We start from the raw sequence: 27,964 nt of genomic DNA, 5'->3' as shown, positions 1-27,964 counted from the left end.
ACAACTGTTTTTTTAATAAGTTGTCCATTCTTCTGATGCAGGTCTTTAAAACAATTTTGTATGAATTTGACTCTGCTTCTTTTCATCTACAGTGCCACTGTCCAGGAAATGCCAACAGCCTCCAGCTTGGCATGAGACTCTTACTGTGAGGCTCGGACAGCCCCAGCCCCCTTAGCAATAAGCTTGCCATTCCCACTGATGTATGTATGCAGGGCACTCCAAGCTGCAATGCTGGATGAACAATCCTCCATAAACTAGAAGGAGGGAAATTAATTACAGAGGCAAACAAGCAGCAGTCCTGATCAACTGACGCAAAAATCTGGGACAAGTTGAGTAAACTACCCAGTCTATCATCATAATATCCCTTACTTTGTCTTGTCCCTGGGCTTTCTCTGGAGCATCACTAACTGCATTCTCTGTATTCTTCTATCTGCACTGTATTCTCTATCCTTCTTCCAGGATAACTACTGCTTATAGCTGTCTCCTTTTACATCTACTTATAGATTGTGCCAGAACCAGAAAAATCTGGTTTGGTTAACTCAAAACAGCTTTTGTCATTATGATTTTTTTTCTCCCCCCCCCCCCAAAAAAAAAAAAAAAAAAAAAAGAATTTGCTGTGGGTCAAAGACACCATGCAACTTGACATGAAAAATGAAACAACCTTTTAATCTCAAGTTGACAACATTTCCCAGGACTATACAACATGAACCATTTTGTTCCTGAGCTTTGGTAATAAAAGCCGAGAAAATGGCTAGATTAATGATTTTCTTTGTTATCTATCAGTAACACAGTAACATCTAGATTCAGATGAGGGATTTTAACATAAGCACTGCAGCATCCAGTAGTCTATGAAGATTCTCACCCTCTGTATCAATAACATTTGAAGTTCATGAAAAGTGGAAGGAACAGGAGAGTCTGAAGAACAACCACACCACATCAAAAAAAAAGAACGATACCAGGAGGTGAAAAACACTGGCTCAGTCAGGCACATTGGCTTAGTCAGGCACGTACCTACTCATTAAAATTTTGGGGAACAAGGAAATGCTGAAAAAGTTTTGGAAGTGCTGAAATTGCTCCTGTAGATGGTATCAAAACAATTAAATTTTCCTGAAAGTATCTCCATTGGTGAACAGTGTTTGATAAACGCAGCCTCACTTTCTGAATAGTTCCAGAGTTCCAGTAGGTACATCTTCAGTGAATGAATGCTTCATTTGGCTCAAAATATTTCTGCAAATGGGCATTTATGCCACCTGGGAAACTAGTTCAGCATTTCCACTCTCCTAAAATTCAGTATTGAGAACACATATTTTCTCTGATTTCTCTTGATAGAAATATCTGAAAGATATTCAAGATCTTACAGTAAACATTTCTTTTTTACATGGAATGGTAATACTAGCTTACCACTCAAGCTAGTTGTGCTGTGTTACACAGTACAAGCTGGACTGGTTAGTTGGTTTGACAATATGGTTTTAAGAAAACAGCCTTAGAAAGGGTTGAACAGTGGTGCACCAGCCAAGCAGCAGCTGCCCATTAGAACATGTAAGCTGCAGGAAGATGAGTTAGTGCTATGCAACTCAACAAATGAACATCACCAGCCACATGCATCTCTTATAAAGAGGGATCAGCATTGCCTTGATCAGTAAGAGTGCCAGAAATTATCAATGAAAAGCAACAGTGGTCAAAAACCTGACTTCAGGAATGTCATAACAATGTAAAGAAGGGAAGAATTTAATAAGTTTGGAGCTGGCATGGTACCCTAAAGCCAACACAAAGAACACAAATCAAAACAAACAACTGCCTTATCCCCACCTTCCCCATAAAATTCTCCAGAGCTGAACTTTTCACCATCACCTGGGAACACATAAATGGATTTCTACAATGGCAATATAAGAGTGTGCATTTTTTCTTAAAACAAAGTAGGTAAGAGTCATGGTCTTCTGTTATCAGTGCCCAATATATGAAGTTAATGCATCTACCCACTTTGCATTAGCATCAGATAGGTTAAATACCTATACAAGACAGATAAACCTTGTGTTTCATGCACAAGTTAATATGTAAATAACAGGAATCAGTCAGAGCTTTCTATAGGCAACTAATTCCACTAAGAGCCTTTTTACCTTTTACTCTAAGATATCTGATGTTGGTTGTACAGAATCTTAAGTCAGAGGGAAAGCTGTTTACATGTTAAGGCAAATGGACTGACCATTCACTAACAAATTCTGCAACTTGAAGTCCCTGAAGCCCCACTCAGAAACATAGCTTGTGTGAAATTACGAAGTGGACACTTGTTGGAATCTCTTTATTTGAAGCTCAGCTTCCTGGAATTCTTTTATGAGTTCCGATTTCAAATTCACACACTCAAAGCAAAATATTCAGTGCATAAACAGGATATTTGTATCATTTCAGAGCACAAGAACGAGTTTTCACATTCTTTCAATGTGCAGTCATTAACAGGCTAAGCCTGTGGTCCCTTCAGAGCCTAATCGATACTCAATTTATAGTTACAAGGAGTTCTTCCAGTTGTTTTTGAAGTGCGTAAAATCAATTCTCTTAGACGTCTGTAAGTTATTCATACTGGGAGTTTAGGTTTTGTTAAAGAACTGAATAACACTCGGTGGCATACAGACAGTCTCAGGCCTGTTAAAGAAAGCACTGCAGGTGCACAGGCAGCAGATATTGTCACACATAGCTGCTGTGCACATAGAAGTTTTGGTGCACTGGGACCGGGGTGCTTAGCATCTTATAAAATCAAGCTCTAAACGATTCTTAAGTCACACGACAGAAGTCTGGCTCCCTGTCCTGTAAGTGCAGCTCCACACCTGTCACTATAAATCACTAGTGGGATACAGAACCCACTTTTTTGCTGTCATATTGGTAATTTTTATTGTGTTTCTGACTGATATCTGAAGCAGTTCCTTAGTTATGGCTTGAAAATAAACAACAGAAATAATTAAATAAATTTTCTCAACTTTTTCAGAGGCAATCATACAAGCTCCCCGGTTAAGTCTAAATATACCAATGTATATACTCATGATATTGAATTGCAAAAACTTTTTCTGAAGGCAATACTGAAATATTGCTACTCTTTATTTACTATTATGTATCTAAAAAATACGGCTCTGGTACTTTAATCGAACAATATAAGTTATCAATAGTGGAAAACTTTTCAGCCTGTATTAGTCATGATAGAAATACAGTAGGAATACTTTAGGGATTTTTTTTTATTATTATTCAGATACACAAAAATAGATCACTTAGTTTCAAGTTGTTTGTATACTTAAATACGCACTTTGTTGGAAAAACTCTGTAGGAGTAAAAAACCCATGTAGAATAATGTAGTTCTTTCCCATTCAAGCTTATTTTGTAATATTTTTTTGACAAAATATTTCACCTATGGGTTTTCTCTGGCTAGTATGTTGTCTGATACAATAGCTAATACAAGGAAGAAAAAAACAAAAGCAAAACCCCAGCGTGAAAAAACTGTATGGTGTACCCTACAATTCAAAATTAACAAAAAACCCACAAAAAACACAGAACAAAAAAAACTCCAACCTTTTTCCCCCATAAAGAACTATACAATTTTACATTCATAATTTTCAAAGTAGAGCCAGTTTTCAAGGTCTTGGAACAGAAATCTTGTCCTCTCTGCACATTTCTTCTTATGACAGGAAAAAACGCCATGACAGTATGCTCACTAACATACAACCTAGAGTTCACAACGCTGAAGGCTCCCGGAACTCTGGATGCCTGACTTGCTGAGGAGTGTCTGCAACACTGCCATCTAAATAAATTCAGCAAATATATCTTTCCATTCTTTTAAACTCTTCAGTTCTATTCCATTCTGCTTTAACTAAGGTATAACCACTCTGCTGAAGAGGCTGTACTACAGCCCAATACTCATTCCTGTAGGAACTTCCTCCTCAACTAAAATTTTCTTTTGTGAAGATGGAGTGGAAGAGCTTTTCCCTGACTTTCATTTCCACTCCTGTCCCACAGCACAATACCATAGGTCCACTCCAGTCTTACTTATTTAACAAAGTATATTTCTATTGTTTCCAAACATTTCTTTCCATATCCACTAAAGCCCTTTAATCAAAAATTTTGCTTTAATCCTAAACCTTGCAAATTCTCTGAACAGTCATTCTCATAAAGTATGTCTAGTGACTTTTTAATTAATTAGCAATTATTAAGATTATTATTTAGATATTCGCTACAGTCAGCACAAAGTCATATCAAAATATGTTACCATCAACTAGTCCATGTTCTTTCCTGCCCCTCTTTTATGCAAAACTACATCTTGTGCTCTGATACAGTAAGGAATGTGTACACAGGGAATATTTTGAGATACTTAGGAAGGATCTGGATTGAACTCTGCAGAAGGTAACAGAAGCAGTAAAAATAATCCTCTATCTAGGTCTTGTAGTTTGATTCTTTAAGTTTGCACATTGTACACTGAAGTCAAAAGGATAACATCAAGATGCAAAAATTCACAGAAAGTATTAAACAGCAAAAGCAGGCCACTACAGAAAGCAAAGGCCCTGGAATCTACTTAACAAGGAAATTCACTACCAACCTTTCATCTGGTACTCATCCATACTGGAAAGGAGTTTTTTTTCATTTTCTAATACAGTAAGCAACTATGCAGCAACTATTCTTTTTGATGGCTATTTCCTGACTGTATAAATCATACCGTGTAACATAAACCAACACTGCCAAGAACTGATTGATTCTAAGCATAGTATAATGATAGTGACTATATTTGAAATCAGAGACCAGATGACTTCATGGCTCTCCACTTTGATGTCTTTTTGTAATCCATATGAATTCAGTGTTTTAGCTGGATCTATGTAATTTCTAGGATTGAAAAAGACACCATTCCATGAGGGAAGGCTCGAATGTCATACACGTATGACTGGTAAACACACCCGTTACAGGCTGAAATCTTGTACCCTCAGGTGAATACATTTTCTCCCTTGCTTTAAATTAGTGCTAAATACAAAACTTTGGTTATATTTTATAGTTTTTGTCTTAAGGTATACATCAATATAGGCCACACTGGGTTAGAAATTTGCTATTAGGAGAAACAAGATTAGTTAACAAAAGACATGAAACTAATATAAACAAGAAAAAGCAGTAAGCATGCAGAATAAATAATGGAGAATAAAACTGACTTTGCTGAACTAAGACACAGACATCTACAGTCATATCAGACCAAATAAGAGCACCCATATAGGATTTAACTGATTTAACTTATTAACTTCACACTCTAAACTGATTATTCTTTACTTTCCTTATTGTTCCATGTAGAGAAATCTTTACTATGATTGATTATCTCCTCCAGGGAGTAAGTATTTAAAAGAAAGAGGAGAAAAAAAAAAAAAAAGACTCAGACAACAAGAAGACTTGCAGAAACAAGAGACTGAGATTGATGCTGCTGTCACATAGCTCTCAGTTTCTTAATTCATTATGACAGTCTGAGAATCTAACTTCATAGTTGACAGCAACCAAGATTTATTCTAGACTTTTGATTATTTCCCCATAAAACCTTGGGCCTATGATGATTTATACTGTCACTTGGTTTGGTACTTCTCATATCACATTGGCTTAAGGAAGCAAACATGTCAAATTAACATGTAAAGAAAGTTATACCTCATTTGAGCTCAGAAGATTAAGGTAGGGTGACCAAACATCAGAGTGTTTTTGAAGGGGGAAACTTTCAGATACAGAAATAGAAAAAGCAGCGTGTTCAGATCCTAGCTTCAGAGAGGGCTGGATATTCGAGACCTTTCCATCAATCACAATGAAAATTCCATATTTTTGTTGGAGTTCCAGAGTGAACACGGACATATTTTCTAGATCAGTCTCCAATGTTGGGCTCCAAACTAGCAATAGCAACAATTTTATTTTCAAAGGTGTTGATTAACTGAAGTCCATGGGACTACATCCATAAAAAAACACCAGGAAGTTCATCCCAGCTACAGTAAATACATACTTTAGGATGAGGGCAGTCACACACACAAAGTACTTATTTCTCTCTAGTGACTCCAAGGTGAATACAGATAGATGGCTTATATGCAGACTTTTACAGTCCATCAGCTGAAGCACAGAATACGATGTTTAAAGTAAGTGATTCTTAATGTGAGGGCTTCATAAACTTTATAGACATGCAGGGCTTGACTTCTTGGTTATTTAATGCTTTTCAAATTTGTATGCAAACACCATGATAACTATTCTCATCTGTCCGTCATGGAACCTGCCATGAAGAGAAGAGGCTGCAATGGCTCACAGTCTGGAAATATCTACAGCTACTGGATGCCATAAAACTAAATCTAAGGTTTTGAAGAGGAAGCAGAAGTAACGTATTATAATCTTGTCTCAAAAGAGACATTTAACTTATTTCTACGATTGTCTGCTACCACTTGCACCATGAACATTCTCACAAGATGTAGACAATCAAGTAATAATAGTAAACACATAGATACAGAAGCTGTATGTAAACATCTAATACAGAATTGTCTATAGAACATTTACTTATCACTCTAACAATTCATATTCGCTCAGTACCTAGTCACTGCTTAGTAGAAGGTATTGCAGAATGGTAGCATGTTTTATAAAAATTAATGTATGCCACCATACCACAAAGACTTGATACTTTAAATTACTGTGATGAATCACAGCTGTTATCATTAATCTAAATGTACAGACCAAGCAAGACTGATAAAAGAACTGAAAACAGTAATACAGTAAAAACTAGTTTGCTGCAGAAACATTTCAGAAAGTAACTTTCTTTTTTATTTAGGCTTGCATCTGAAAACCAAACTTCAAAAAATGCACTCAAGTTTTTCATTCTGAAAGAATGCATGCACCACTGCAATTCAGTTAGTTGTGCAATTTGCAGCATGGATTTTTATGTATGCACCCACTGCAGCTTGTCTGGGGGAAGTTCAGCAGCTTAATACCTCTAGGCCCCAATTGCAGGGGTCCTCTAATCCCAAGGTTCTTACTGTTCTCCAAGGACCAATCACTGCTAGTTATCATTTGCAGAAATACAGAACGCAAAGATTTAAAACACACAGATACATCTATTGTTAAAACTTGCATTTCAACACTTTTCATCCTGTCTATAAGTATATATTATATATATTGTGCCGGGGCCCCTCACATTTAGAACAGATCCCTGCTACTCAACCACTGAGCCCTGATTTGGGAATCTGACCTCCTTCTCTTAAGACCTAAAACAACTGCCAAGTCCTGAAGTTCTGCTCAAGTACAACTCACACTGGAATCCTGGAAATGAGTAAGAGCTTCAAGATTTAGATTAATAACTTTCTCTACAAAAATACCGTAATTTTACTTATGTTTTAATGAAAACGAAGAGTTATGAAAAGAAGGCTATTGGGTGTATTCAACCCCCCTCCATCTGCCAAGGAGCTTAAGATTAGCAACCATGAAAATCTGGAAAAGTTTATGACTGATAATATTATTAGAGGCCCCACTGATGTGCTAGAGGAGGACAATACTTAACTGTCAGCTCACCTAATAGTCTCCTGGAATTAGGAAAGAAGGGCTCGGAAAACTGGAAGACAGCCAAGAAAATTAACCATTTCTCAGCTTCTCTTTAAAGTATTTGTTTTTATGAAACTAAAAACAACTTTACAAAAGCTCTTTAGTTTTATATTAAAATGTTCACATAAAAAATAAAATCTATTTGAGCTGTTGGGAAACATAAAGAAAAATAAACATCAGTAATAGAAGCATTTGTCTGGAGTTCAAGCAAGGAACACATTGTGCACAGCTGCCTGGAGAAGAAGAGAAATAAAGCTAAATTAAAAGGAAGACATTGGTCTCTAATCATACCAGTGATTATGCAATCCTAAATGAGTTATGTACCCCTTCTTGACATATTACAGCTGGGAGCTTTAGAAATGATCTCTCATACCCTTGCAACTCTCCTCCCACTTCATGTTGATAGGCAGATTAGGCCATAACCCCCATCCCAGTGTATACATTCAGACAAACAAGAGCCGGAATAGGTAGATTTGGGATTCTGTTTTGGGCTTGTTTTGAAAGAAAAACAAAGTACTGGAACATTCACTGAAAGAGGATGAATGATATGATGTGATATACATACATACATGCATACATACTAATGTTCTTTTTGGCATCTGCATCAGACTGTAGGCTACTACTACCCAGTCAGGAATTAAGCCTACATGCCAGGGCTAAAACCTCTCCTCTCTTAAAATAAGCCCACAGATTTTAAAGGGGCGCTGCAAGACAGGAATGCTGGTTTAGGTCCTAACCTCAGACCTTAGAAGAAAATAAATTGTGTGATTTCAAATATTTTTTACACTGATTTGGGATCCCAAGGCCCATTCTATAACAGGCAGATGTTACTTTGTCCCAGAAGTTTCTCCTTTAGCTGCAGGCTCCCGAATGCCTTGCTGCAACGGTTGCTCTCCTCCACCTATCAGAGCTGGCAGGCTACTACCACCGCTCAGGGAGCAGGTTCAGTTGCTGCAGGGAAAGTGCCACCTCTCCTTTCCTACAGGGGCTTCCAGGTGACTTTGTCAAGAAATGCAAAATAGCATCTAAGAACAGACAAATAAAACAGTAATGTCCATTTTCAGGCTGGAAAATCAGGTCTTCTGCCCATAACCAGGACTTTGCTACTCAATTTTTTGCTACTGAATTCAGAGCTGACACTGTGCTTGTGTTTGTCTACCATACCGAACATTCAGGTCTTGAAGAAACCGCCATCGAATCTATAATGCACACAAGTAATTGCATTTCTGACATGATTTATAATCAGAAGTTCATTCTGCTTCCCAGGACTCTTCTCAATCAGAAACAGGTTTAACTGCTGAAGAACCGTAAAGTATACTGGATCATCAAAACCTAATTTTATAGTTATTTTCAGGATGTTTGACACAGAGGAGAATTTACTGAGATATATTATAACGTCCACATTTAATAATTGTTATTTTTCTGTAAAAGAAACCAAAGTTACACAGAATATGCAAAATAAGAGAGTGTAAGCAGGGATTCAGAAGGGTAAGGATTCTACTTTTGGCTAGCGGCAGACATCCAGACATCCTGTGTAAAGGCTAAGAAGTAACTTAATCAGTTTGCCCTAGTTCTTCATCTAGAAAACAATAAAAATTATCCTTTGTTTCCTTACAGGATTTTCTGAGGACAAATCTATTAGTATTTACAAGGTGTTAATGTATGTTCCTATACTACAGCAGTTAATATCACAGAAAAACCTATAAATAAAAGGAATAGGTCTCTGAATACATTATAGTAAATTTTTTATTCATGCTGCTTTGTATCTTTTTTGGTGGTTTCTAAGAAGAGTTTACAACGTTCTTGAGCACACTAACTAATCAGAGAAATTTGGAAGAGCAGAGAACTTCACGAAACCTATGCTAACCTTTAGAAGAAAAAGAGTTAAGATGGGTGCAACCTGGCAGCAAAGTGTTTTTGCAAAAAAACAATGCTTACTCCCTACAAAAAAGGGACGATCACAAATTTGAGCTAAGGAGAAAATAAAAAACCAAACATACGAAACAGAGAGAGATGAGTAGCACTTCATAGCTATTCATATTTATATCTGAATAAATAAGCAAAAGAAAATCATCACTCCATGCAATTCCATTCTTTAACATGAAATACTTTTTTACACCCAGATTTGGTTTGATCAACAGAACACAATGAGATGTGTTGATTTTTTTAGGAAGAATTCCCTAACGAATGTATACAAAAGTGTGCCTCCAGGAAAAAAGGATAGAAAAGCAGAATCTGGAGCAGGTATTACATGGTTTTCTCAAGTAAGAACCAATGGCAGTCAGCTTGTGTTGCTACATACTTCTCTTGCACACTCTTCACTCCCCATTATTTCACATTCTGATCAGATAGGTGAATTCCAGAAGGCTCGGAACAGCTGGAGTATCAGCTGATAAGTAAGACCTTTGGCAAGATTTTGCAAAGAAAAAAAAAGGAAAAAAAAAAACCAACCCAAAAAAACCCCTCTGCTCTCTGATCTAAATAGTTACCACACTTTCTTCCACTTTCTATTTGCAGATGCTGAATAAATTTGTAAGACACAGTTAGGAATACCAGCAAGAACTGTTTTCAGCAAGATTTCTAGCCAGCTTTGCCTGGATAAATCCCAAAGTTTAGTAATCCATGGTAAGTTTTAGAAAGCTCTTCCTTGGTGATGCTTCAGACCAACACAGCACATAATACTCTCCCAGGAAGCTTACATTTTTATATAGTAGGAGAGAGATTAAAGTAAGATAATGGTAGTTCACATGAGAGTCCTTCAGGAGAAAGGAAAAATAACTCAACGCTCTTTCTGAATTTCCCAGTTTGAGTAACCAAATACTATTGCACTAAACTCATTCGCTATACATAAACATACAGCAAAACCATACAAAAACAAAACAGCAAGAGTCTTAATTCTTCAAAGCAGCCTTTTTCGGATTTGATGACTACTGCACCTTTTTCATCTTCTCTTCTCTAGAAGAAAACTGTACCCTTTCTTTCATTCTTTTAGCATTAGCCACATCAGAATTCATGATCCTCATGGGTCCCTTCCCGCTCGAGATACTCAATGATTCTGTGTCTCCTAGATCACTCATTATTCTCACAGTTCTTTTGGCTTTATCCAAGTGCAATGCCCAAACTGAACAGTCCTCCACCAGCTGCAGCCTTACTGCTGCTGAAAGAATGCAGGGTTTCTTTCCATGTGACAATTCCTATCCCAACAGCTTGAAACTAAAAAAATCCCAGGAAATTCTCTCTTACTCTCCATTCTGGAATCACCATAGTGGCAGCTATGCCAAGCTTCCCTGAAATTTTCACTGAAAAGGAAGACAGATTCTCAACCCTTCTCTATGGCATCCCCATCCATCACGTATCTCATTCTGTACAACATCCAGGCTTACAACACCAGACTCAACCTACCTCCTTCGCTATCTGTCTTACTGAAAGCCTGCAGGAGGACACAAAAAGAGTACAAGTATATCCAGCTGCTGGAGGCCTCAAATCAATAATGCACTTACACATATGCAGAAGTCCAGTCTTCTTTCTTAATATTAAATCAAGAAAGTATAAAAACCTAGGCAAATTAGGAACAACTTTAAGTGTCATGCTGAATCAGAGCAGGGAGTATATTTTGAATAACCAGTTTTAAAGGCATAAGTCTTATCCATTGATACTCTATAGTACAGATTCTACCAGATACCTGAGAACAGACTCTGATTTACTGCAAATGAGATGGGTAAAATGTTTGGCACTGATGATCTGTTATGCCATAATCTCTCCTAAAGGCAAGAGAGAATGAAAATGGATAGCATGCCTCAACACGCAAAAGATGCAAAGAAGGAAAAGCCAATTTATCAGTAAGATCATGGAGAAAAAATGATCAAACATGAAAGAACATCTAGACCACTGAGCTAATTGCTTATTAAAAAAACCCAAAACACAACAGACTGGTATTTCATATATGAGAGGGGAAACCATGTTTCACGACTAGTTTCAAATGAAGGATAAAAGAAACCCTATTGCATGAGACCAAATATTAGTCTTGCATCCACTGAGCAGAATTTAGAGCAATTTTCAGAAAGAACTACTTCTATTTCAGGTGATTAGAGTGCTAAAATAAATTATTTTAGCCAGGCAAGGATCTCATCATAGTTTGAATTTCCTGTGGTGTCATTTCATGTTATATTTGAGAAATTCCTCAATAAAAATATCACATAGAGAGCAAGTCGAGTTCCCTGGAGGGCAGGTTTGGACATTTTCCAGTATAAATTTTAACCATGAATTCCTAACCTAACACCTCCTTCCAACAAATAAATAAGAAGTTTCACTTGATTAGAAAGGAAGAAATAAATGTTGAAACTAGAACTCAGGAAAAAACACTTAGCCTATCAACTGCACCTGATCTAATTAAGGTGCAGTTGTGAATACTCCAAGTTTGCCATTTATAGAGGAAGATTTTAATCATCTTGCTATACTGACATTACTAGAAAGACATCCAGTGAAGGTTTAAAAAGGAATGTAAACCCTGACAAGAAGAGACGGCATAAGATTTTGCATAGACTTTAGTCAAGCAAGAGATGCAGAAATCCTGATATAACAATCTTGTCCATTACAAACTGCTTCCTAGAGGCCAACAGAACTATCAGTGAAGTATCGTGGGGTCCCATCCCTAGGTCTTCTATCTAAAATCATTAGATGAAAATTTCTAGTGACATGTGCTTGATAAAATGAGGCCCAAGTCACTGAGAGAGCAATTCAGCTGTCTGAACGTTGGAGTCAGATGTTATTTTAGATTCCTAATACTATTCCACCTAGCCTCCATCTCATACTCCAGATCTATTCCTGTAGATCTCTGGATTCGATGATCCTTACAAGTCCCTTCCAACTCAAGATATTCTATGATCTTGTGTCACATCGGCCAGCTCCAGGGTGTTCTCAGTGTCAGGAGGCTCCTATGTTTAGGCAGTCAAATTGCCCCCTAAGAGCTCTTGCTGCCTGGCTCCTGATGTGCTGACAAAATGGACCCCAACAGTAATGCCTGGAAGGCCAAAGGATGGGAGGAAGTAGGAATAGTGTAGTCACATGTTGGGTCACTCCTAGCAAGTCTTCTGTCCAAGCATGTACACATCCATGGTGCTGTATGAGAAGACGGTTCAGGCAGGGTTTTCAAAATCAACCTGCCAGGAGTTTTATAGGCTTATCTACAAATTCTGTGGAAAGGACATAATTCTATGCAATATCCACTACGGCCCTACTTAATGTGAATACAGACTTGATTTCAGCATGCTAATCAAACATTACATGCCTCTTCTAAGAGGAATATGAACATGATACATAGAATATATGGCATGGTACCTAACTACAGAACTGTCAAAATTAAGACTGGTAAAGTCCTACAGAGGTTGGGGAGGGGGAGTGAGGAGGGGGGAAAAAACGTCTGTAGAAGAATGCATTTGAAGGTGAAAACCAAAAAATAAGTGGTTTCTCAAAAAGCAAGAACAGGTGGAAACCAGTGGATTCATCAAAACTTTAATTCCTTTCAATGTCTAATATCCTCATTGGAAAAAAGCCATATATTTTTGGACTAAATTAACCAAGTTTTACATGCTGTGAAAATTTTCCAAAAGGTTATAGAATTCCTAATTTAAACATGCACAAATACAAAGTTTGGTTTTGATTTGAGACCTCACCACGTCCTTTTAATAACAGCAAACTGCATTTACACATTTCTGGTAGCATAAGAGAAGGGAAATACAACTAGGCCAGAAGGGAAAAGACTAGAACATCTCCCTTTTTAAAACTGATATTGTGCTACTAGGCACAAACAGGCTATCCCAGCAGCCAGCAACCAGCTACGGACCAAATGAAGACAGAAAAATGAAGTTCTCTCTTTTTGAGTAGTGGTGTTCCAAATCTGTGTTAGCACACAACTGGCAGTTATAGCAATATTTGCATGGCTACTGTCAGGATTAAAAACTGCAGTCTGAGACCTTACAATCAGACACTTTCATCCTTGGTAAACTCATTCACATTTTTAGACTGAGAAAGAGGAGCGTACCTTGATTCCTTTCTCAGTGCCTATAAGTAAAACCAGCTATTTCACTGAGACATATCATTAGCTGCAAATACTCAATCTGCATTTAAGGAACAGGAACTTCCCCAGTCTGTGTTCTCAAAATTAGAGACAATTGCAATATCTTTTAGTGTGCTAAAGTTGCACGCTGTGAGAAAGGGAGCCCTTTGCTAGTATTCCCACTCATCTAGATGTACACTGAACCTCTTCTAGAAATGTGGTTTTAATGATTTTTTGGGTAACACAAGAAATCAGCTCAAAGTAGACCATGAATACAGGCAGATGCTGATTCTACAAAAAAACTGAAAGAACCCTTGGCAAGCTTTGGATTAACACTTTCAACCATAGCCAGATGTTTATACTATTGTGGGGCTTTCCCCCCCAAAAAAAAACCCCAAGTGGCTGAATAGAAATCAATGAAAAGAAAACTAGAAATCTGGCTATCTCTGTAGATCCAGCCTATCTCTGTAGACCTAGTATGTTTCATGACAGGAGAGCAACAACAAAGACAGCGGGGGTCCAAAAAAATCCAACAGATCTGAATGGTTCATCCTTTAACAGGTCACTTCTTTTGCTGTGCATATTTGCTAGCCTACTTTTCCCTACTACTATGGAAATAATTTTAAAACAAAGTTGAAAATAGAAAGCTGTTTGAAAAAATGTATGTGCACAGTTATTTGAATTCCAAATAGCTGAACTATTTGATTATGTTTGTGTCCTGTTTTGTTAAGAGATACTTATGAACATTAGTATAAATATAGTTTGGTTGGTTTTTTTGAAGAAGTATCGGGCTATTTTTTGTAAAAGAAATACCTCTTGCACAGTTAATCCTTTGACCACCTCAGACTGAGGTAAATAAATCTATCCTAGTCTGTTCTTCAACAAATGAAATTTGGAAGTTTGAGTCAAAAGCCTGTCAATGGTCAGGATATATAACCCATCTGAACAAATATTACTCAGTTTGAATATGAATGTAGTAAGAAATAAATCTACTGAAATCTAACCAAATCCTTGCTCAGAAACTCCAGCTATTCCATAGCTTCAGTGAGTGCAAACTGGTGTTACTGGACTTCTGCTTCACTACCTGATTTCCTGACCTAAAAATCTCAGTTTTTACCAAAGTAAAGGTGCTGTGTGACACAGAAAAAATACCCCCTTTTCCACACAGTTTTATAAATATCACCTTGAAATTAATTTTGGACAGTAGTAAACACTGGTCATTGCATTTATATTGGAAATATTGAGAAAGATAATCCCTAGGCATTACAATTTAGCTAAAATGACTACCAAGTAAGCAGGTATGGGAAACTGGACACAGCAGTAAAAGTTCGTTTCCATGTAACTGGTGTGAAGAAATTTCAAAATAAAACATACACTTTTTTAGCTTATAGAACCATGAAGATGACCAGAAGGCTGGAGCATCTCTCCAGTGAAGGCAGATTGAAAGTGTTGGGGTTGCTCATCCTGGAGACGAGAAGGCTCCAGGGAGACCTTACAGCAGCCTTCCAGTACCTAAAGGGGGCCTGCAAGAAGGCTGCAGAGGGACTTTTTACAAGGGCATGTAGTGATAGGACAAGGGGTAATGGCTTTAAGCTGAAAGAGGGTAGATTTAGATTGGATATTAGGAAGAATTTCTTTACTGTGAGGGTGGTGAGGCACTGGTACAGGTTTCCCAGAGCAGCTGTGATTGCCCCATCCCTGGAAGTGTTCAAGGCCAGGCTGGATGGGCCTTTGAGCAACCTGGTCTAGTGGAAGGTGTCCCTGCCCATGGCAGGGGGTTGGAATCAGATGATCTTTAAAAGTCCCTTTCAACCCAAATCATTCTATGATTCTAGGACAAACCCAACCTATTTAAACCAGAGCAATGGACACGAATCAAAAAAATAGATCCCAAAATCCTCAGACTGCTGAAGCAGTTAAGACCCTGCTCTGAATATGGCTTTGTACAGTTAGTGGACTGTGCCCCTCCCCTTTGTAAACAGCTATTACTGATATAACTGTTTATTCTGTCCTGTTTTATTGTCCAAATATTCCTTCATCATACTTGCACTTTTAACATTCTGTAATTTATGTTCTTACAGCATATCCTCGAACTATGTTATCCTACAAGGGAAAAAGAGAGGGGGAGCTCCAAAGATATGACTGGAATTACAAAATTTGGAAGAAACAGACAAAATACATTTAAGTGGACGGGACAGATTCCTTTTCTTAAAAAAAGGAAGCTCAAATATCCAGCACAAGCTTTGGAGGTCCAGGATTTTTTTAGTAACATCACAGATAGGCAAACTGATTTGAGTATGTTAGGATTATAAGTGCCAGCTTTAAGGGTCTGGTCTAAACAACACTGGAGTCAATAGACAGGTTTGAACTTACTCAGTGTGATCTGGATCAAGTCTTTACTGAAAACATACCAGATAACAAAACAGCAAGCAAATCAGACCTTCCTATTACAACCATGAAACAAAACTTTCTGCATTCACTACTTACCAAGACAGTTGTGGCCATCATGGGCTAACATGAACCCATCATAGCATGTACACCTGTAGTTGCCTGGAATGTTGATACACTCGTGGACACAACCCCCATTGTAGAAGTCATTTTCACACTCGTCAATATCTAAAACACAAGAGGAGGGAAAAAAGCTTTTGTAAATGATAATACTAAGAATACAGAAAAAATTCTCCAACTGAGCACTGTCTTTGAATACATGCAAGTGCATAATCTTTCTATATACTCATGTTGCATATATCAGCTAACAGATGGCTCAGGGAATTACTGACTGAATATATAAGGGTCACATATGACTGAAAAGCAGCAAGCCAATATATAGAACACTCCTTCCCAAAATAATTGTAGCATCATCACAGTAAATAATGATATTTTGTCAAAAATTAAAAAGAAACACCTGATTTTGATATGTTTTTTATATTTATAGGGCAAGTTTGAGGGTTTGTCTTCAAATTAATCAAGCAGACAATGAGCTAAACCTTTGACTTTGTTGTAACAAACAACTATCTGAAACATGCTATTAATATGGCATAAGACAAAAGTATGCCTTGTTTAGCAAAAACATGTCTTCCCCACAAAATAAGCCCTATTATAATTTTCTATATTAATTCACATACAGCAACAAGTCCAATGTTTTTAGAAGGTATGCTAGTATTAGTTTCAGGGTTTTTTTTCATACCTGTATCTGGAAGAATACCATGAATGATGAGAGAGATGCATTCTGCTTCAACTATGAACAATCCTATTATCATCTTCCCTCCCTCATACAAAAAAACCCCAAAATTTCTTCACTCATTCTAGAAAGTGCAAATTCTTTAATACAGACTGTATCTTGGCTTATACATGGAAAGTCAGCATCACATACACATCAGATGATCACTGCTGTGAATCATCCAGTTGTGCACATCAACCAACTAAAAATACGTAAATTATTATAGACAGCCTCACAGCTTGATAATTATCAGCTCTAAATCTGTGGTGCACTAGACCAAAAACCCCAGCTACTGTCACACTAGACCAAAAACCCCAGCTACTGTCCCTGTGTTAGACAGTGCATGATAAATGGCTAAAGCAATCTTTTTTAGAAAATCATCTGTTAGTACATCAGAGCTACCCTGGCAGTACATTTCAAATGTGCCTTCCATTGCAGAGCTGGCTGAAATACTTCTGAATTAAGTTCACGTTCACATAGTCCTTTTTTTTTAAAAAAAATAAATTTTAAAAGTACTCCAGACAAAGCTTTGCTACCTGGTATCATACCCAGCCATAACCCCAAGACAGCAAAGTAGTATGGTAAAACCAGATTCTTCTGAAAAGCCAGCTCAGGCTCTCACTCCATGCCTTCAGCATTTCTGGACCTTGGACTCGGCCTGACTAGATTTGTCCCTCCTTGCGCAATCCTCTGAGAAGTTTGATTTGTCAGAACAGTGACAGGCTTCTACCAAGTTTTTTTGCAAGCCTTCCCCCTCAGGTTGGAGGCTCCCCCTCCCAGAAGCCTACCTTTAACTCAAAATAGCCAAGGTCTCCATCTACTTCCCCTGAACAGCGCTGAAGCCCTCCTTCTACAATCTCCTCAACAGCTTGAAATAGGGATTAGAAATTTGGCTCTGCAAAGCCAGTTAGCTTTTTTGTAACTCAGCATTCAGCACCACAAAAATGCTGGAAATAAGCTGCAGAAAGGATCTTTCTAACAAAAAACGCAACCTGCTGCTTAAAGGTAAAGCCCCTAGCCTTTTAATTACTGCTCTGTTTCAGAAAGCTCCTGTCCTTTACTAAAATTTCCACCATTAGCTGTGCAAGTGCTGAGCCAGCACAGCCTGGGGATGTGCTCTACCTTCTGGAGTCCAGTATGACAACAAAAAGACATGTGTGTGATTTTTCCTGAAAACAATAACCAGCAAGTCACTTCCTGCATATTGGGCTCATTCTGAACACACCCGCAGTATGGCAGCGCAAAGTCCCCAAGAAGCTGCTCTCCTTATTTACAGCCCAGGTTCCTGGGTGCATTATTGCCAAAGCATTCCTGTGAGGTTTCCACTCAGCAGATATTTGCAGCTTCCATAAGCATTCATTAATATTTCCAGAAACTTCCTATCATTCTTGGGCTACAGGGACAAAAATAGAGCTCTACAGTAATGCCATCTTTTAACAGGCCAAATCAATAATTAAAACATGATTTAGATGTCAGGCCCGTGGGTGTTCCTTCAGGACACTCAGAGAAATAGTAATTTCATTTTAAGATTTGTTCTTAACTTCTATCAAGCGCCGAGTTTCTTCAGAAGGGGGAATTCACAAGAAAGTGTTATCAGCTGTTACTCAGCATCAGACTGCCGATGGCTGATCAATTAATTCCCTTTTTTCAAACAATTAACCAAATAGGACTATTGGTTTAAGTAAGCGATGGGAAAGCCATCAAAAGGGACAAAAGTCAAAGAAATGTAAGGGGTAGACATTCAAAAGGCTTCACAAAATACTTATTTCTAAAAAGCTGTACTATGATTAGCAGCACAAGGTGCTGATGTAATAAAAATACTTAAGTTCCCATAAGGGTAATCCAACAGATACATAAACCAGGAAAATAACAAAAGGAACAGATTATTTTCATATCTCTCTGAAGGAGTTCCGGTTATGTTAGATTTTGCAAAAGCATTAGAAGATTACTCCTCCCTTTTGTACTCCAAGAGCTGTACGAAACTAGGAGTGGAGCCAAACATTCTACCTATTTTTAAGAGCCATGTTGTTGGGTTTTTGGTGTTTCTTTCTCCTCCAAACCCACATGTTATTTAAGAGACTTCACCTGGCAGGCTGACCAGCATTTCTAACTCCAGTTTTGCTAGTAAAACACCAAGGGGATAAGACTGGTGAATTTAATGCTTTATTTTTTAAAACAAAAACAAACAAAAATAACCCACCAAAAGCATGCACAAAGCCTGCAAAGTCCAAAGTTGAACTTTTTTCAAGCTCCAGGCTGCACCAAGAGAAAAGCAGACAATGTGCCTGCAAACAATATGAACACCACCCTATCTTCGCTTCTCAAATACCTAAGAAGGACATTTCTTAAAGGATGCCTCACTGAAAGTGCTGAACAACTATAATTTACAGACAGAGTATTACACCTGATGTGGCAGGATATGGCTTCCTTAGTAAGCTTAACACAGCGATAAAACCAATAGGAGTACCTTCAAACACCTAAAAACTGCAGGCTTGCTCTTAATTTTATCTGTTGTAAAAGTCAAAATTTGCATGGGCCAGCTATGTTAATTTCCTTTTGGTTGGGTCATATCCTATCATTCTTTTTTTTTTTCCTGTAATTGATAGAATTGGGTGTTAATCAAACTCTTGACTCCAAACACCTCTAACTCAGAAAGTTAACTCTTCCCACTAATTTTGTAGCTGCAACCATCCTTAATGTTGTCTTTCACCATGAGGGAATTACCATAACACAAAAATGAAACAACAGAAACAGAGAAATGTTGCCATCTGACCACGAAATTGCTGTGCTGGATGCAGGTGCATATACTGTTGAATTATCAAGGTTTACTGCAATCTAGCTCTCAATGGGAAGCCTAAAGTTTTATCTACACTGGCAAAATATTTACAAAGCTTTCACTCCAGTAAATTCTGGCTGTGTAGATGGGCAACTCTTGGGGTATTAAGTGAAGAAAACACCTTTAAAAAGTATTGCAATTTCCTCTGTAAAAGGAATTAATTTCATATAGTAGTATAATGGCAGCAATTACAGGAGCCCTGAAAAATAAAGGCACCAAAATGATTAAGAAGGTGTAGGGCCATTTATAATTATGACGTAGTCTGCCAAGAACCTATTTGGGCTTACTGTGTTCAAATGAGACAACAACTCCCAATGACGCAGCTGGATGTATGCAACCACATCCTCAGCTCTTGGTGAGATAATTTTGACCATCTCTTTCTGGAACTGTTTTGGGAAATCTCCAAAATCTGCTGCTTGTTTCAGAAGTTGAAAGAAAAAAATTTCCAGGAAAAAAAGCCAAGATAAAAAGAAGCTTGCTTACTTGGGTGCACTAGTAACTGTACTGGTTCAGCTATTTGCCAAGGTCAAAGAAGCTTCGAAACTACGTCATAATTCCTTCTGGAAAGCAGAGCTGAATCTTGGCTGCTTCAGCCTGGAAATAACTCTCAGCAGCCCTAGGGAATACAGCACTGCCATGCTCTGCTCTTGTCCTCCTTGATGCGCAGCAGTGTTACTTAGAGACTTTATACTATGCAATTATTACATAAGCATCCGAGAACATTTTGTAAAAAACCTAGACAAGCACCTGACAAAATCTGAGCATCCGTTACCATGAGGAAGTGCTGTAATTTACAATCGCTGTATTTCAGTTATAGGAAACGAAGTTTGAAGTTGTTCTTTAAGTGACCTAATTCTTTTTAGTCAGAGGGGACCTGTACCCACCTTATGCATACTGGGGTTGATTCTTCTTTCACTATTACAGGTGAAACTGATGCTCTCCCAGAAATTTGTTTCATTTACGTATTTTGCAACAAAGGGATGGTACTCTCAGAAGTCTTGCAGAGCCAAAAAAAAAAAGTACTAAATCTACCTCCAGCAAAATCCATTCCTACTCTTTATTATACCAGTTGGAATTCATTAAGTTCCTGAATGTTCAAAAAGCATTAAAACACATATAACAAAATTTGTCAGCACAGCTACAGATCATTATGGGCAAAGCTACTGAAATCAAAATGTCTGCATGGAATTGATGAATTTTGGATGAGTGTCACAACTAAACTGTCACAGAAGCCTTATGGCTATTAACGTGCAAAAGGAAAAATGGCTGAGGCCTGAAAGTGAATGAGCCAAATTCAGCTTTTAGTGTTGAATTCCACAGATTTCTATAAGAAAACAGGAAAGTGTTCATCAGCACAACCTTTATCTTGGCATTTGTCAAGGCCACAGAACCCAACACTCACAGTGCAATGGAAGATATTCGAAATAGGAGTAGGATTGGGTCAAATCTGTGTTCATTTTAAAGGATTTCTTGACTTCTAATATGAGGGAAAGATCTGGAGTTAATTTAGTAAACACAAAATTTAAATTGACTTTGAAATGAATAATTTATGTGCTTGGACATTTTAAAATAAATAGCTAAAGGAAGCTGTCGGCCCACATCAATTTCTTCTAATTTAGAGAACCACAAACAAAACTTAGCACACAGGTATATTATGCAGATGTGGAATATTTCCTAAAGGAGCTTTATCAATAAAATAGCTAGAAAAATATGTATTAAAGTCTTTGTAAGTGCATCTTGATGGATAAATCCACATATGTATTCAGTATCTGAAGATAGAAATATTTTGGTGTTCATCTTTACCTATTTATCTAGCCACTTTAAACAAAATACTGTCAAAGAGGCATTATGGAGACAGTAAGTAACGTTGTCCTTACAAACTTGTCAACAAAGAAACTGTGTTTTTATCTTCCTGCTCCATAAGAGGCTGCTGCTAGCCCCCTACAGAGGACAAACAATACCACTTGCAGAACTATCTATTATCAGTCATCTTCCACTAAAAAAGGTCATACTACAGTTCTGCAATTGCAGCATGTTGCCTGCTTATCCGGAACTTCCACGCAGCAAAAGGCATTGCAAAATGCTAGAACACATCTTTCCACGTGGTAATAATTTGCACAGTTACAGCTTTTCTCTTTAAACCCTCCAAAAATTTTTACTGATTCTTTACTGAGTTTTGGTCACTGTTCCTCTCAGGACTAATGCACTAACCTTGTTTCCACAGAGAGACACAGGGGAAAAGCCCCACTCTAGGTTCCATATCCTGCACAATTAAGAACAGAGCTCCAGTCCAAAAGAGCTGTCTTCCTCACTGCACAGTTTTATGCAACCCTGATCTCAGATGCTTGGGAAAGAAATGACCTTGTAATATCCAAAGGTGAAATGCCTCGAGGTGAAATCCCAGTCCTATAGAAGTCAAGAGATATTTTTGCCACTGGCTTCATGGAACCAGGAAGACACATTTCCTGGGAGTCACAGTAAAGAGATACACAAGACAGAATCAGCACTTAATTTTCTTGTTCCCACTTCCAACTCAGAACAAGCAGCAGCATAGCATCAACATCATTACTTCACTTTTAAGGAAACAGGCAGAAATGCAGTCACATACACACTGACAAGAATATAAACAAGTTCCAAGTCCTGGATCATAATCTGATCAGCATCTTATTCTTGTTAATGACTGGATTTGGAGACTGTAAAAGCCATTCAAACAAATTAAAACCAACATGGAAGTATTTATATATACTCTGTTTCTTTGGCTGATTCTACATTTAATACACTTTCAGCAGTTACACACCCACACTGGATAACCTGAACCTAAGGCATTTGTAGTTCTCTTATGTTGCACTTCTCTTAAGGGAACCAGCTCTAAAGGCCAGAAAAAAAGCTCACACACAAGTTAAAGACCATTTTGGTTAAGTGCAGGCCAAATTTGCCAAAATTCAGCTCTCTGGAAAGCATTCAACCTTAGCAAGAATACTAACTGACTAGATTCTCAAGAGGAGTTTAGCATCAGCATATTTCCACATGTTCAAAATTATCTGAAGTCCACATAGCTCTCCTCTTAAAATTTTACAAGTTGATCCAGCTAGATGTATGAAGAAACAGCTGGGAAAATGTTATCAACTCCACTCAACCTGACCTGCTGAAATACACTTCCACTGTGAATTTTGTGATAGCAGAATTCGGCATCTACTCCAAGTCCAAATTTTGTGAAGAAAATATTGATGTATCAAGAATAATTCAAATTTTTTTCTACTCCAAACAAAACATTAAGCTTCATCTCAGAGTGAAGTCCTTTTCTGAAAATCCCCTCCCATGAAAAGCTTTATAAGTCAATTTTTCTGTAAGAGAAAACAAATTAAAATCTATCATTTGTTACTGCTGGTTCTTCCTGTGAGACTTTATTTTTGACTCATAAATGTTAACATCTTTATTCTTTAGATGCTGTGACCTTGGAAATGTTACGATCTAATGAATCAGAGGAACACACAGTGCAGTTTTTACAGCTTTCAAGTTGTCCTGATGTTTTCAAGACCCTTGTGCAGAAGAAAACTGTAAAATTTGATAGCCATTAGGACTACTCTGAGAGCCAAGGTCAAGGGTGAACAGGCTGGGAATAAGGTAAAAGCAGAAAAAAACAGCCTGATGTTTCTCAGTGGAGAAAGGAAAAAGAACAGGTACAACAGGTTGTTTATCATGAGTTTTTTTCAGTGTAAATCACTCAAGAGCCTTTCCATTACGGGCACTGCCCTTCCAATGCATTTCCCATTAGTTCATCCACAAAGAAAAAAAACTAAATCCAGTTTTACAACTTCCTTAAAAAATGTCACAAACCCCTATTTTCCAGTATGGAAACAGCAGTAAAATGAAAATTCCATGCCAACATAGCAGAGATGATTTGGATGCAACCTATGGTATTGTTGGGATGCTTTTCTGAAAGCCATTTCATTCAGTTTCCAGAAAACATCAAGTACTTTGTAGCAGTTTTATTTGTTTCCTTTTCTTCTGTGATGGTTGAGCACTAAAGTACATGTCTGAAAACAGAGGGGGAAAAAGTGGAATACAAACCAAACCACATAGAGGTATGTGAGGCAGGTTAAACAGCACATACATTTTAAAAGTGTGAACAGCTTCATATTTACAACTATCTTCCCTAAAAACATTTAGGATGCATTTAGCAGGTAGATGAGACATCATCCCATTTATCACTGGCTGTAGGATGGGACATTTTACTTTCTATTTGTTTAATATTTTTTTCTCTGACCACAATTACTATCTCCTAATTTTAGAGAAAGCACAGAGGCACCTATCGCAGATCCTTATTTTGTCCTGTGTCTGAATTTGTTTCCTATTATTACACTGATCACAGCAAGCATGAATAAAATTGCCAAGTTGCAGAGAGTAAGGATGGCTTTGTGTAAGGGTCATTTTCACTGCTCGGGAAAATATAGACAAGCTCTCAGACACACAAGTCCTTCTCTAAGGAAGCAACAGAATACAGGAACTTCGGAGTTCATCAGCTGTAGAAAACATAGGTGTGTTTAACACTTGTTATTTTGCAGATTTTAGTTAATGATCTCCAAATATTGTTTATCATACAAAGGGAGAATTAAAGAGTCACAGTTAAAGATTCTAGTGGCTAGACAGTGTCAAGCACCCAATGCTGTAAGCAGAATTCAGCTGACCCAGCTCACATATTGTTAAATGAAACAAGGCAATAGATTGTGAAAAACCAAACTTGCTGCAGTAGCTGAGTGTTTGAGATGACCATCATGTTCTTCATTTATTGATAAGAAATATGGTCTCTGGAGACTCCCTTCCCTATATTTTTCTTAAATTCACCTTCCCTTCCTCAGTTTCCTGTCTCTGTTCTCTTTCCTGTACGTTCCCTCCTTGCTTCAACTCCTTGTTCAAAAAAAGAGAACATTTTTAATGGCTGCACATTGATATGTCAAAAAACCCTGTCAACAGACAAAAGAATCTACCCCTTTCATTCATTCTTGCAGGATGCCTGCAATTCAAGGCAAGTATTGCTGCTTCACTACACATGTACTTTGCCAATGGAAAGTTATCACTGAAGTACAAGGGAATAAAAAAATACTTAAAAATATAAAAAAAACCCACAGAAACTGAAAGCTGAGATTCTGAGTGCACTTGATCCAACTTGCCAGCCATCTAAATATTCTTTATGGTGGCATGCTACACTCCAGGAGCAGAAATGGAGAGATCAAATAGATGACATGGAACACTCTTCATTTAGGACCATACAGTTTTTGACTGCTTAATTGACAAGTCTTCCTACTGCATTAACATTAGGTTTACATAGCATTTTTTATCTACAGTACCTTTTGGGGATCTAAAACCTTTGGACAGCTACAGTCACTTATGGAAAAAAATAATTAAGCAGAGTTCTTTCCCTGGGGAACAATGTATTTTCTCTTCATAAACCTGAGTATTATCCCTATGTGACATTTGCCATCTCAATCGACACAATAGAAACTTACCTGGGACCATTCCAGCTCCATTCATAGTTAACACAGTATTTTTCTAGATAAAACCAAAATGATTGTTATCCTGCATTATGTATCTTGAACACTTGATTAGAGTTTGTTGTGGTTTGACATTTTTCTTAATTGGTGTTTAAACAGATTAGCTACAAGTTCTTTGAACCACAAGTGAGATACCCAAATAAAGATGGATACCTGCAGAGCATCTAATGGTTTCAGAATGTGTCTTTATTTAGTAGCTGCCATACCCGACAAACTCAAGCAGAGATTTCCTGTTCACAAGCTGTTATGAATGTGAAACATGACATTTGACAGCGTTTTTCCCAACAGTTCTAAATCACAGCCATTTCTACCACAATTCCCTTTTTTAATATAATGGGAAATGTTTGATTCCACATGTAATCTTGCAAGTTCTTGGAGATCTAATGGGAGAATATTTTTGTGCACCTTGCTGCCACACCTGGTGTGCACATATCCTAATGATTATAATTTCAGTAAGTCATGGCAGGAAGTTATTCCTAGATCTTAAATTGAAATATGCATCTAAAATTCGAGGGAGAGTTTTAAAACAGTGAAACTAGCTCATTGATACAGAAGGGATCTCCCTCATTCTCAGATTGTGTACCTTCAACCTCCCTTTGCATTTAATTTTTAAATTTCTGTCCATTGACAAAAGGAAACAATCCCAAGCTTCAATTCTGAAATAAATTTATTACCTGTCAGTGGATGAATATTCACTTATTTTCTGTGGTCCTTCATGTGGGAGAAAAGAAGGTGGCTATTCCTTCTTGCTCATTTCAGAACAAGTCAGTGGCAGATCACATACAGTAAAATAGAAGATTTCTTGGTATCATATAGCACATGCTTTAGTCCCTGGCACATTAATACTACTTCAGTTTCAGACTGAGATCGGTAAGGCCACAAGCAGTATGAGAGGCTATATAGCAGTGGTTTTCAACCTTCTTGGATATGAGAAACTGTTGCTTTCCAGCAGAGGCTTAAATCCTTGTATAGCAAATTTATGTCTTCTGACAGCAGGCTTACCTTTTCCAAGTATTTTTCCACATATGCTTTAGTCCTTGGGCTACTGCAGATCCTGGCTGAGAACTGCTCTGCTGTGCTAGTTAACTACTTGGGAAATATAATGTAATTTATATCATGTAGGATTTGCAAAATGTAAGGCTTCCTGTCATCCTGTATTACTTGTTCAAACTCCCTGCTTCACATGGGACACATACCAGACATCAATTTTATCAGCCTACAAAAGTTGTAAGAGAGTATCATACAACTAGCCTATCTATGAGCAGAGCAACTTTGCATTATGTACACTGTTGTGCACTGCCATGAGAGAATCACTGCACATACTCAAATGATCTGTTCAGGGCTGCCTTTCATTTCAACACTTAGTAAAGTCATGGGGCTGCTTCTAAACTGGATACACAGGGGATCCATGGATTTGTGTCCTGTGACTAGGCTGGACCTAATAGTTAAGAATTTCAAGAAACCAACTCTGCCTATTATTTTGTCACCTGTTCCCCAACAGCAAATTCATACAGTTCCCCAACAGCATCCTTTATGAAGTGAAGGCCTCCCAGGATTTTGGTTTAAAGAGAACAGCAAGGAGCAGCCTGTAAGGACACTCTTAAGTCCTTCACAAGTATGAATGCCGTAACTCCCCATCTATTAAACACAGCTGACTGGAGGATAACTTGGATCCTCAAAGCACAGATTCTTCTTTGTTTAAGAATCACTATGTTTACCTTTTCTGTAAATAGTTTTTCCAACTATAGAAGTGTTTATCTGGACTAGGAAGGTCCACATGATGGTAGAGCAGCTATAACATACACGAAATGTACTGAAAAATAACAGTATGGATATTCATTAAAGCTCAATGTTAATAGAAGTCCCTCACACCTCATGGTTATTAAGACTCTCAATATATTAACTCTTGCCAAAGTTAATCAATACCAGCATGTTGCATAACTTCCAATATCAACCATTTTACATTCCACTTTTCTTATCCAGGACATAGTACTAGGGTTTTCATAATTTCCTTCTCTTTTCTATAATGTTGTGCACTGATAGTAAGTCTGCCTAAAAATTATTTCAGTGCTCCACGCTAGACACAGATGCATTATCTGTACGTAATTTATGTTTTCAGGAGAGTGGTAAGTATTAAATTTTCTTATGAGTCCTTTGCAGGGCTGTGGGCACTCAACATCATTAGGAAACAAACAAGAGTAACTAAGCTGAGATGACCCCACATTTAAGAGAAATGTCTCCTTTATCAGCTTGATACATTTGCTTCAAACAGATCTGATAAGATGCAACCAAACAGAAATTAGATCAAAGATGTGAAAAATTATTTTAAATCTGAGATCTGTTTACAAAACACTCAAGCTCATTTTTGTCCAGCACCCTTCAGCTTTGTGTACTGCGTAGAAGGTTAAAAAGTTATTAGGCTACAGATTTTGTTACTATGCAAGAGTTAAAGATGATCAAGTCATATTTTACTCCTGTAATGACAAATTCAACTTGTCACAGAATTGTGTTTCAGAATCTCAACTTTCAGTAAGTTAAACCATATTAAACCCGTGATAACAATGATAATACCATAAACATGAACAGACACAGAGCACTATCTAAAACAGTTTACAGCTCCAAGAGCTGTTTCAACCAGAAGTCAATGGATTTGGGAACTGTACAATGATGAAAAGTGGAACTCTTTTCAAGATGCCAAAACATTTGACAATTTTGCTGCACAACTTGGAATTCTG

The 27,964-nt window shown here is 37.6% G+C and overlaps 1 protein-coding gene across 4 annotated transcripts in view; it reads right to left on the bottom strand.

Annotated features, from left to right (window-relative positions):
* The window catches only part of SCUBE1 (signal peptide, CUB domain and EGF like domain containing 1), a 218,476-nt gene that overhangs the window by 168,566 nt on the left and 21,946 nt on the right, over positions 1-27,964 (bottom strand). For all 4 annotated transcript variants that reach the window (XM_080392825.1, XM_080392824.1, XM_080392827.1 and 1 more), the window contains exon 3: positions 16,109-16,237. In XM_080392825.1, coding sequence (XP_080248951.1) covers positions 16,109-16,237 — 129 coding nt within the window. The remainder of the gene's footprint in view (positions 1-16,108; positions 16,238-27,964) is intronic.

Source organism: Falco punctatus (genome assembly GCF_963210335.1).
Source record: "Falco punctatus genome assembly, chromosome: 6".
NCBI lineage: Eukaryota > Metazoa > Chordata > Aves > Falconiformes > Falconidae > Falco > Falco punctatus.
Note: the sequence above shows the minus strand (reverse complement) of the source record. Positions and strands in the feature narration are given on the sequence as shown.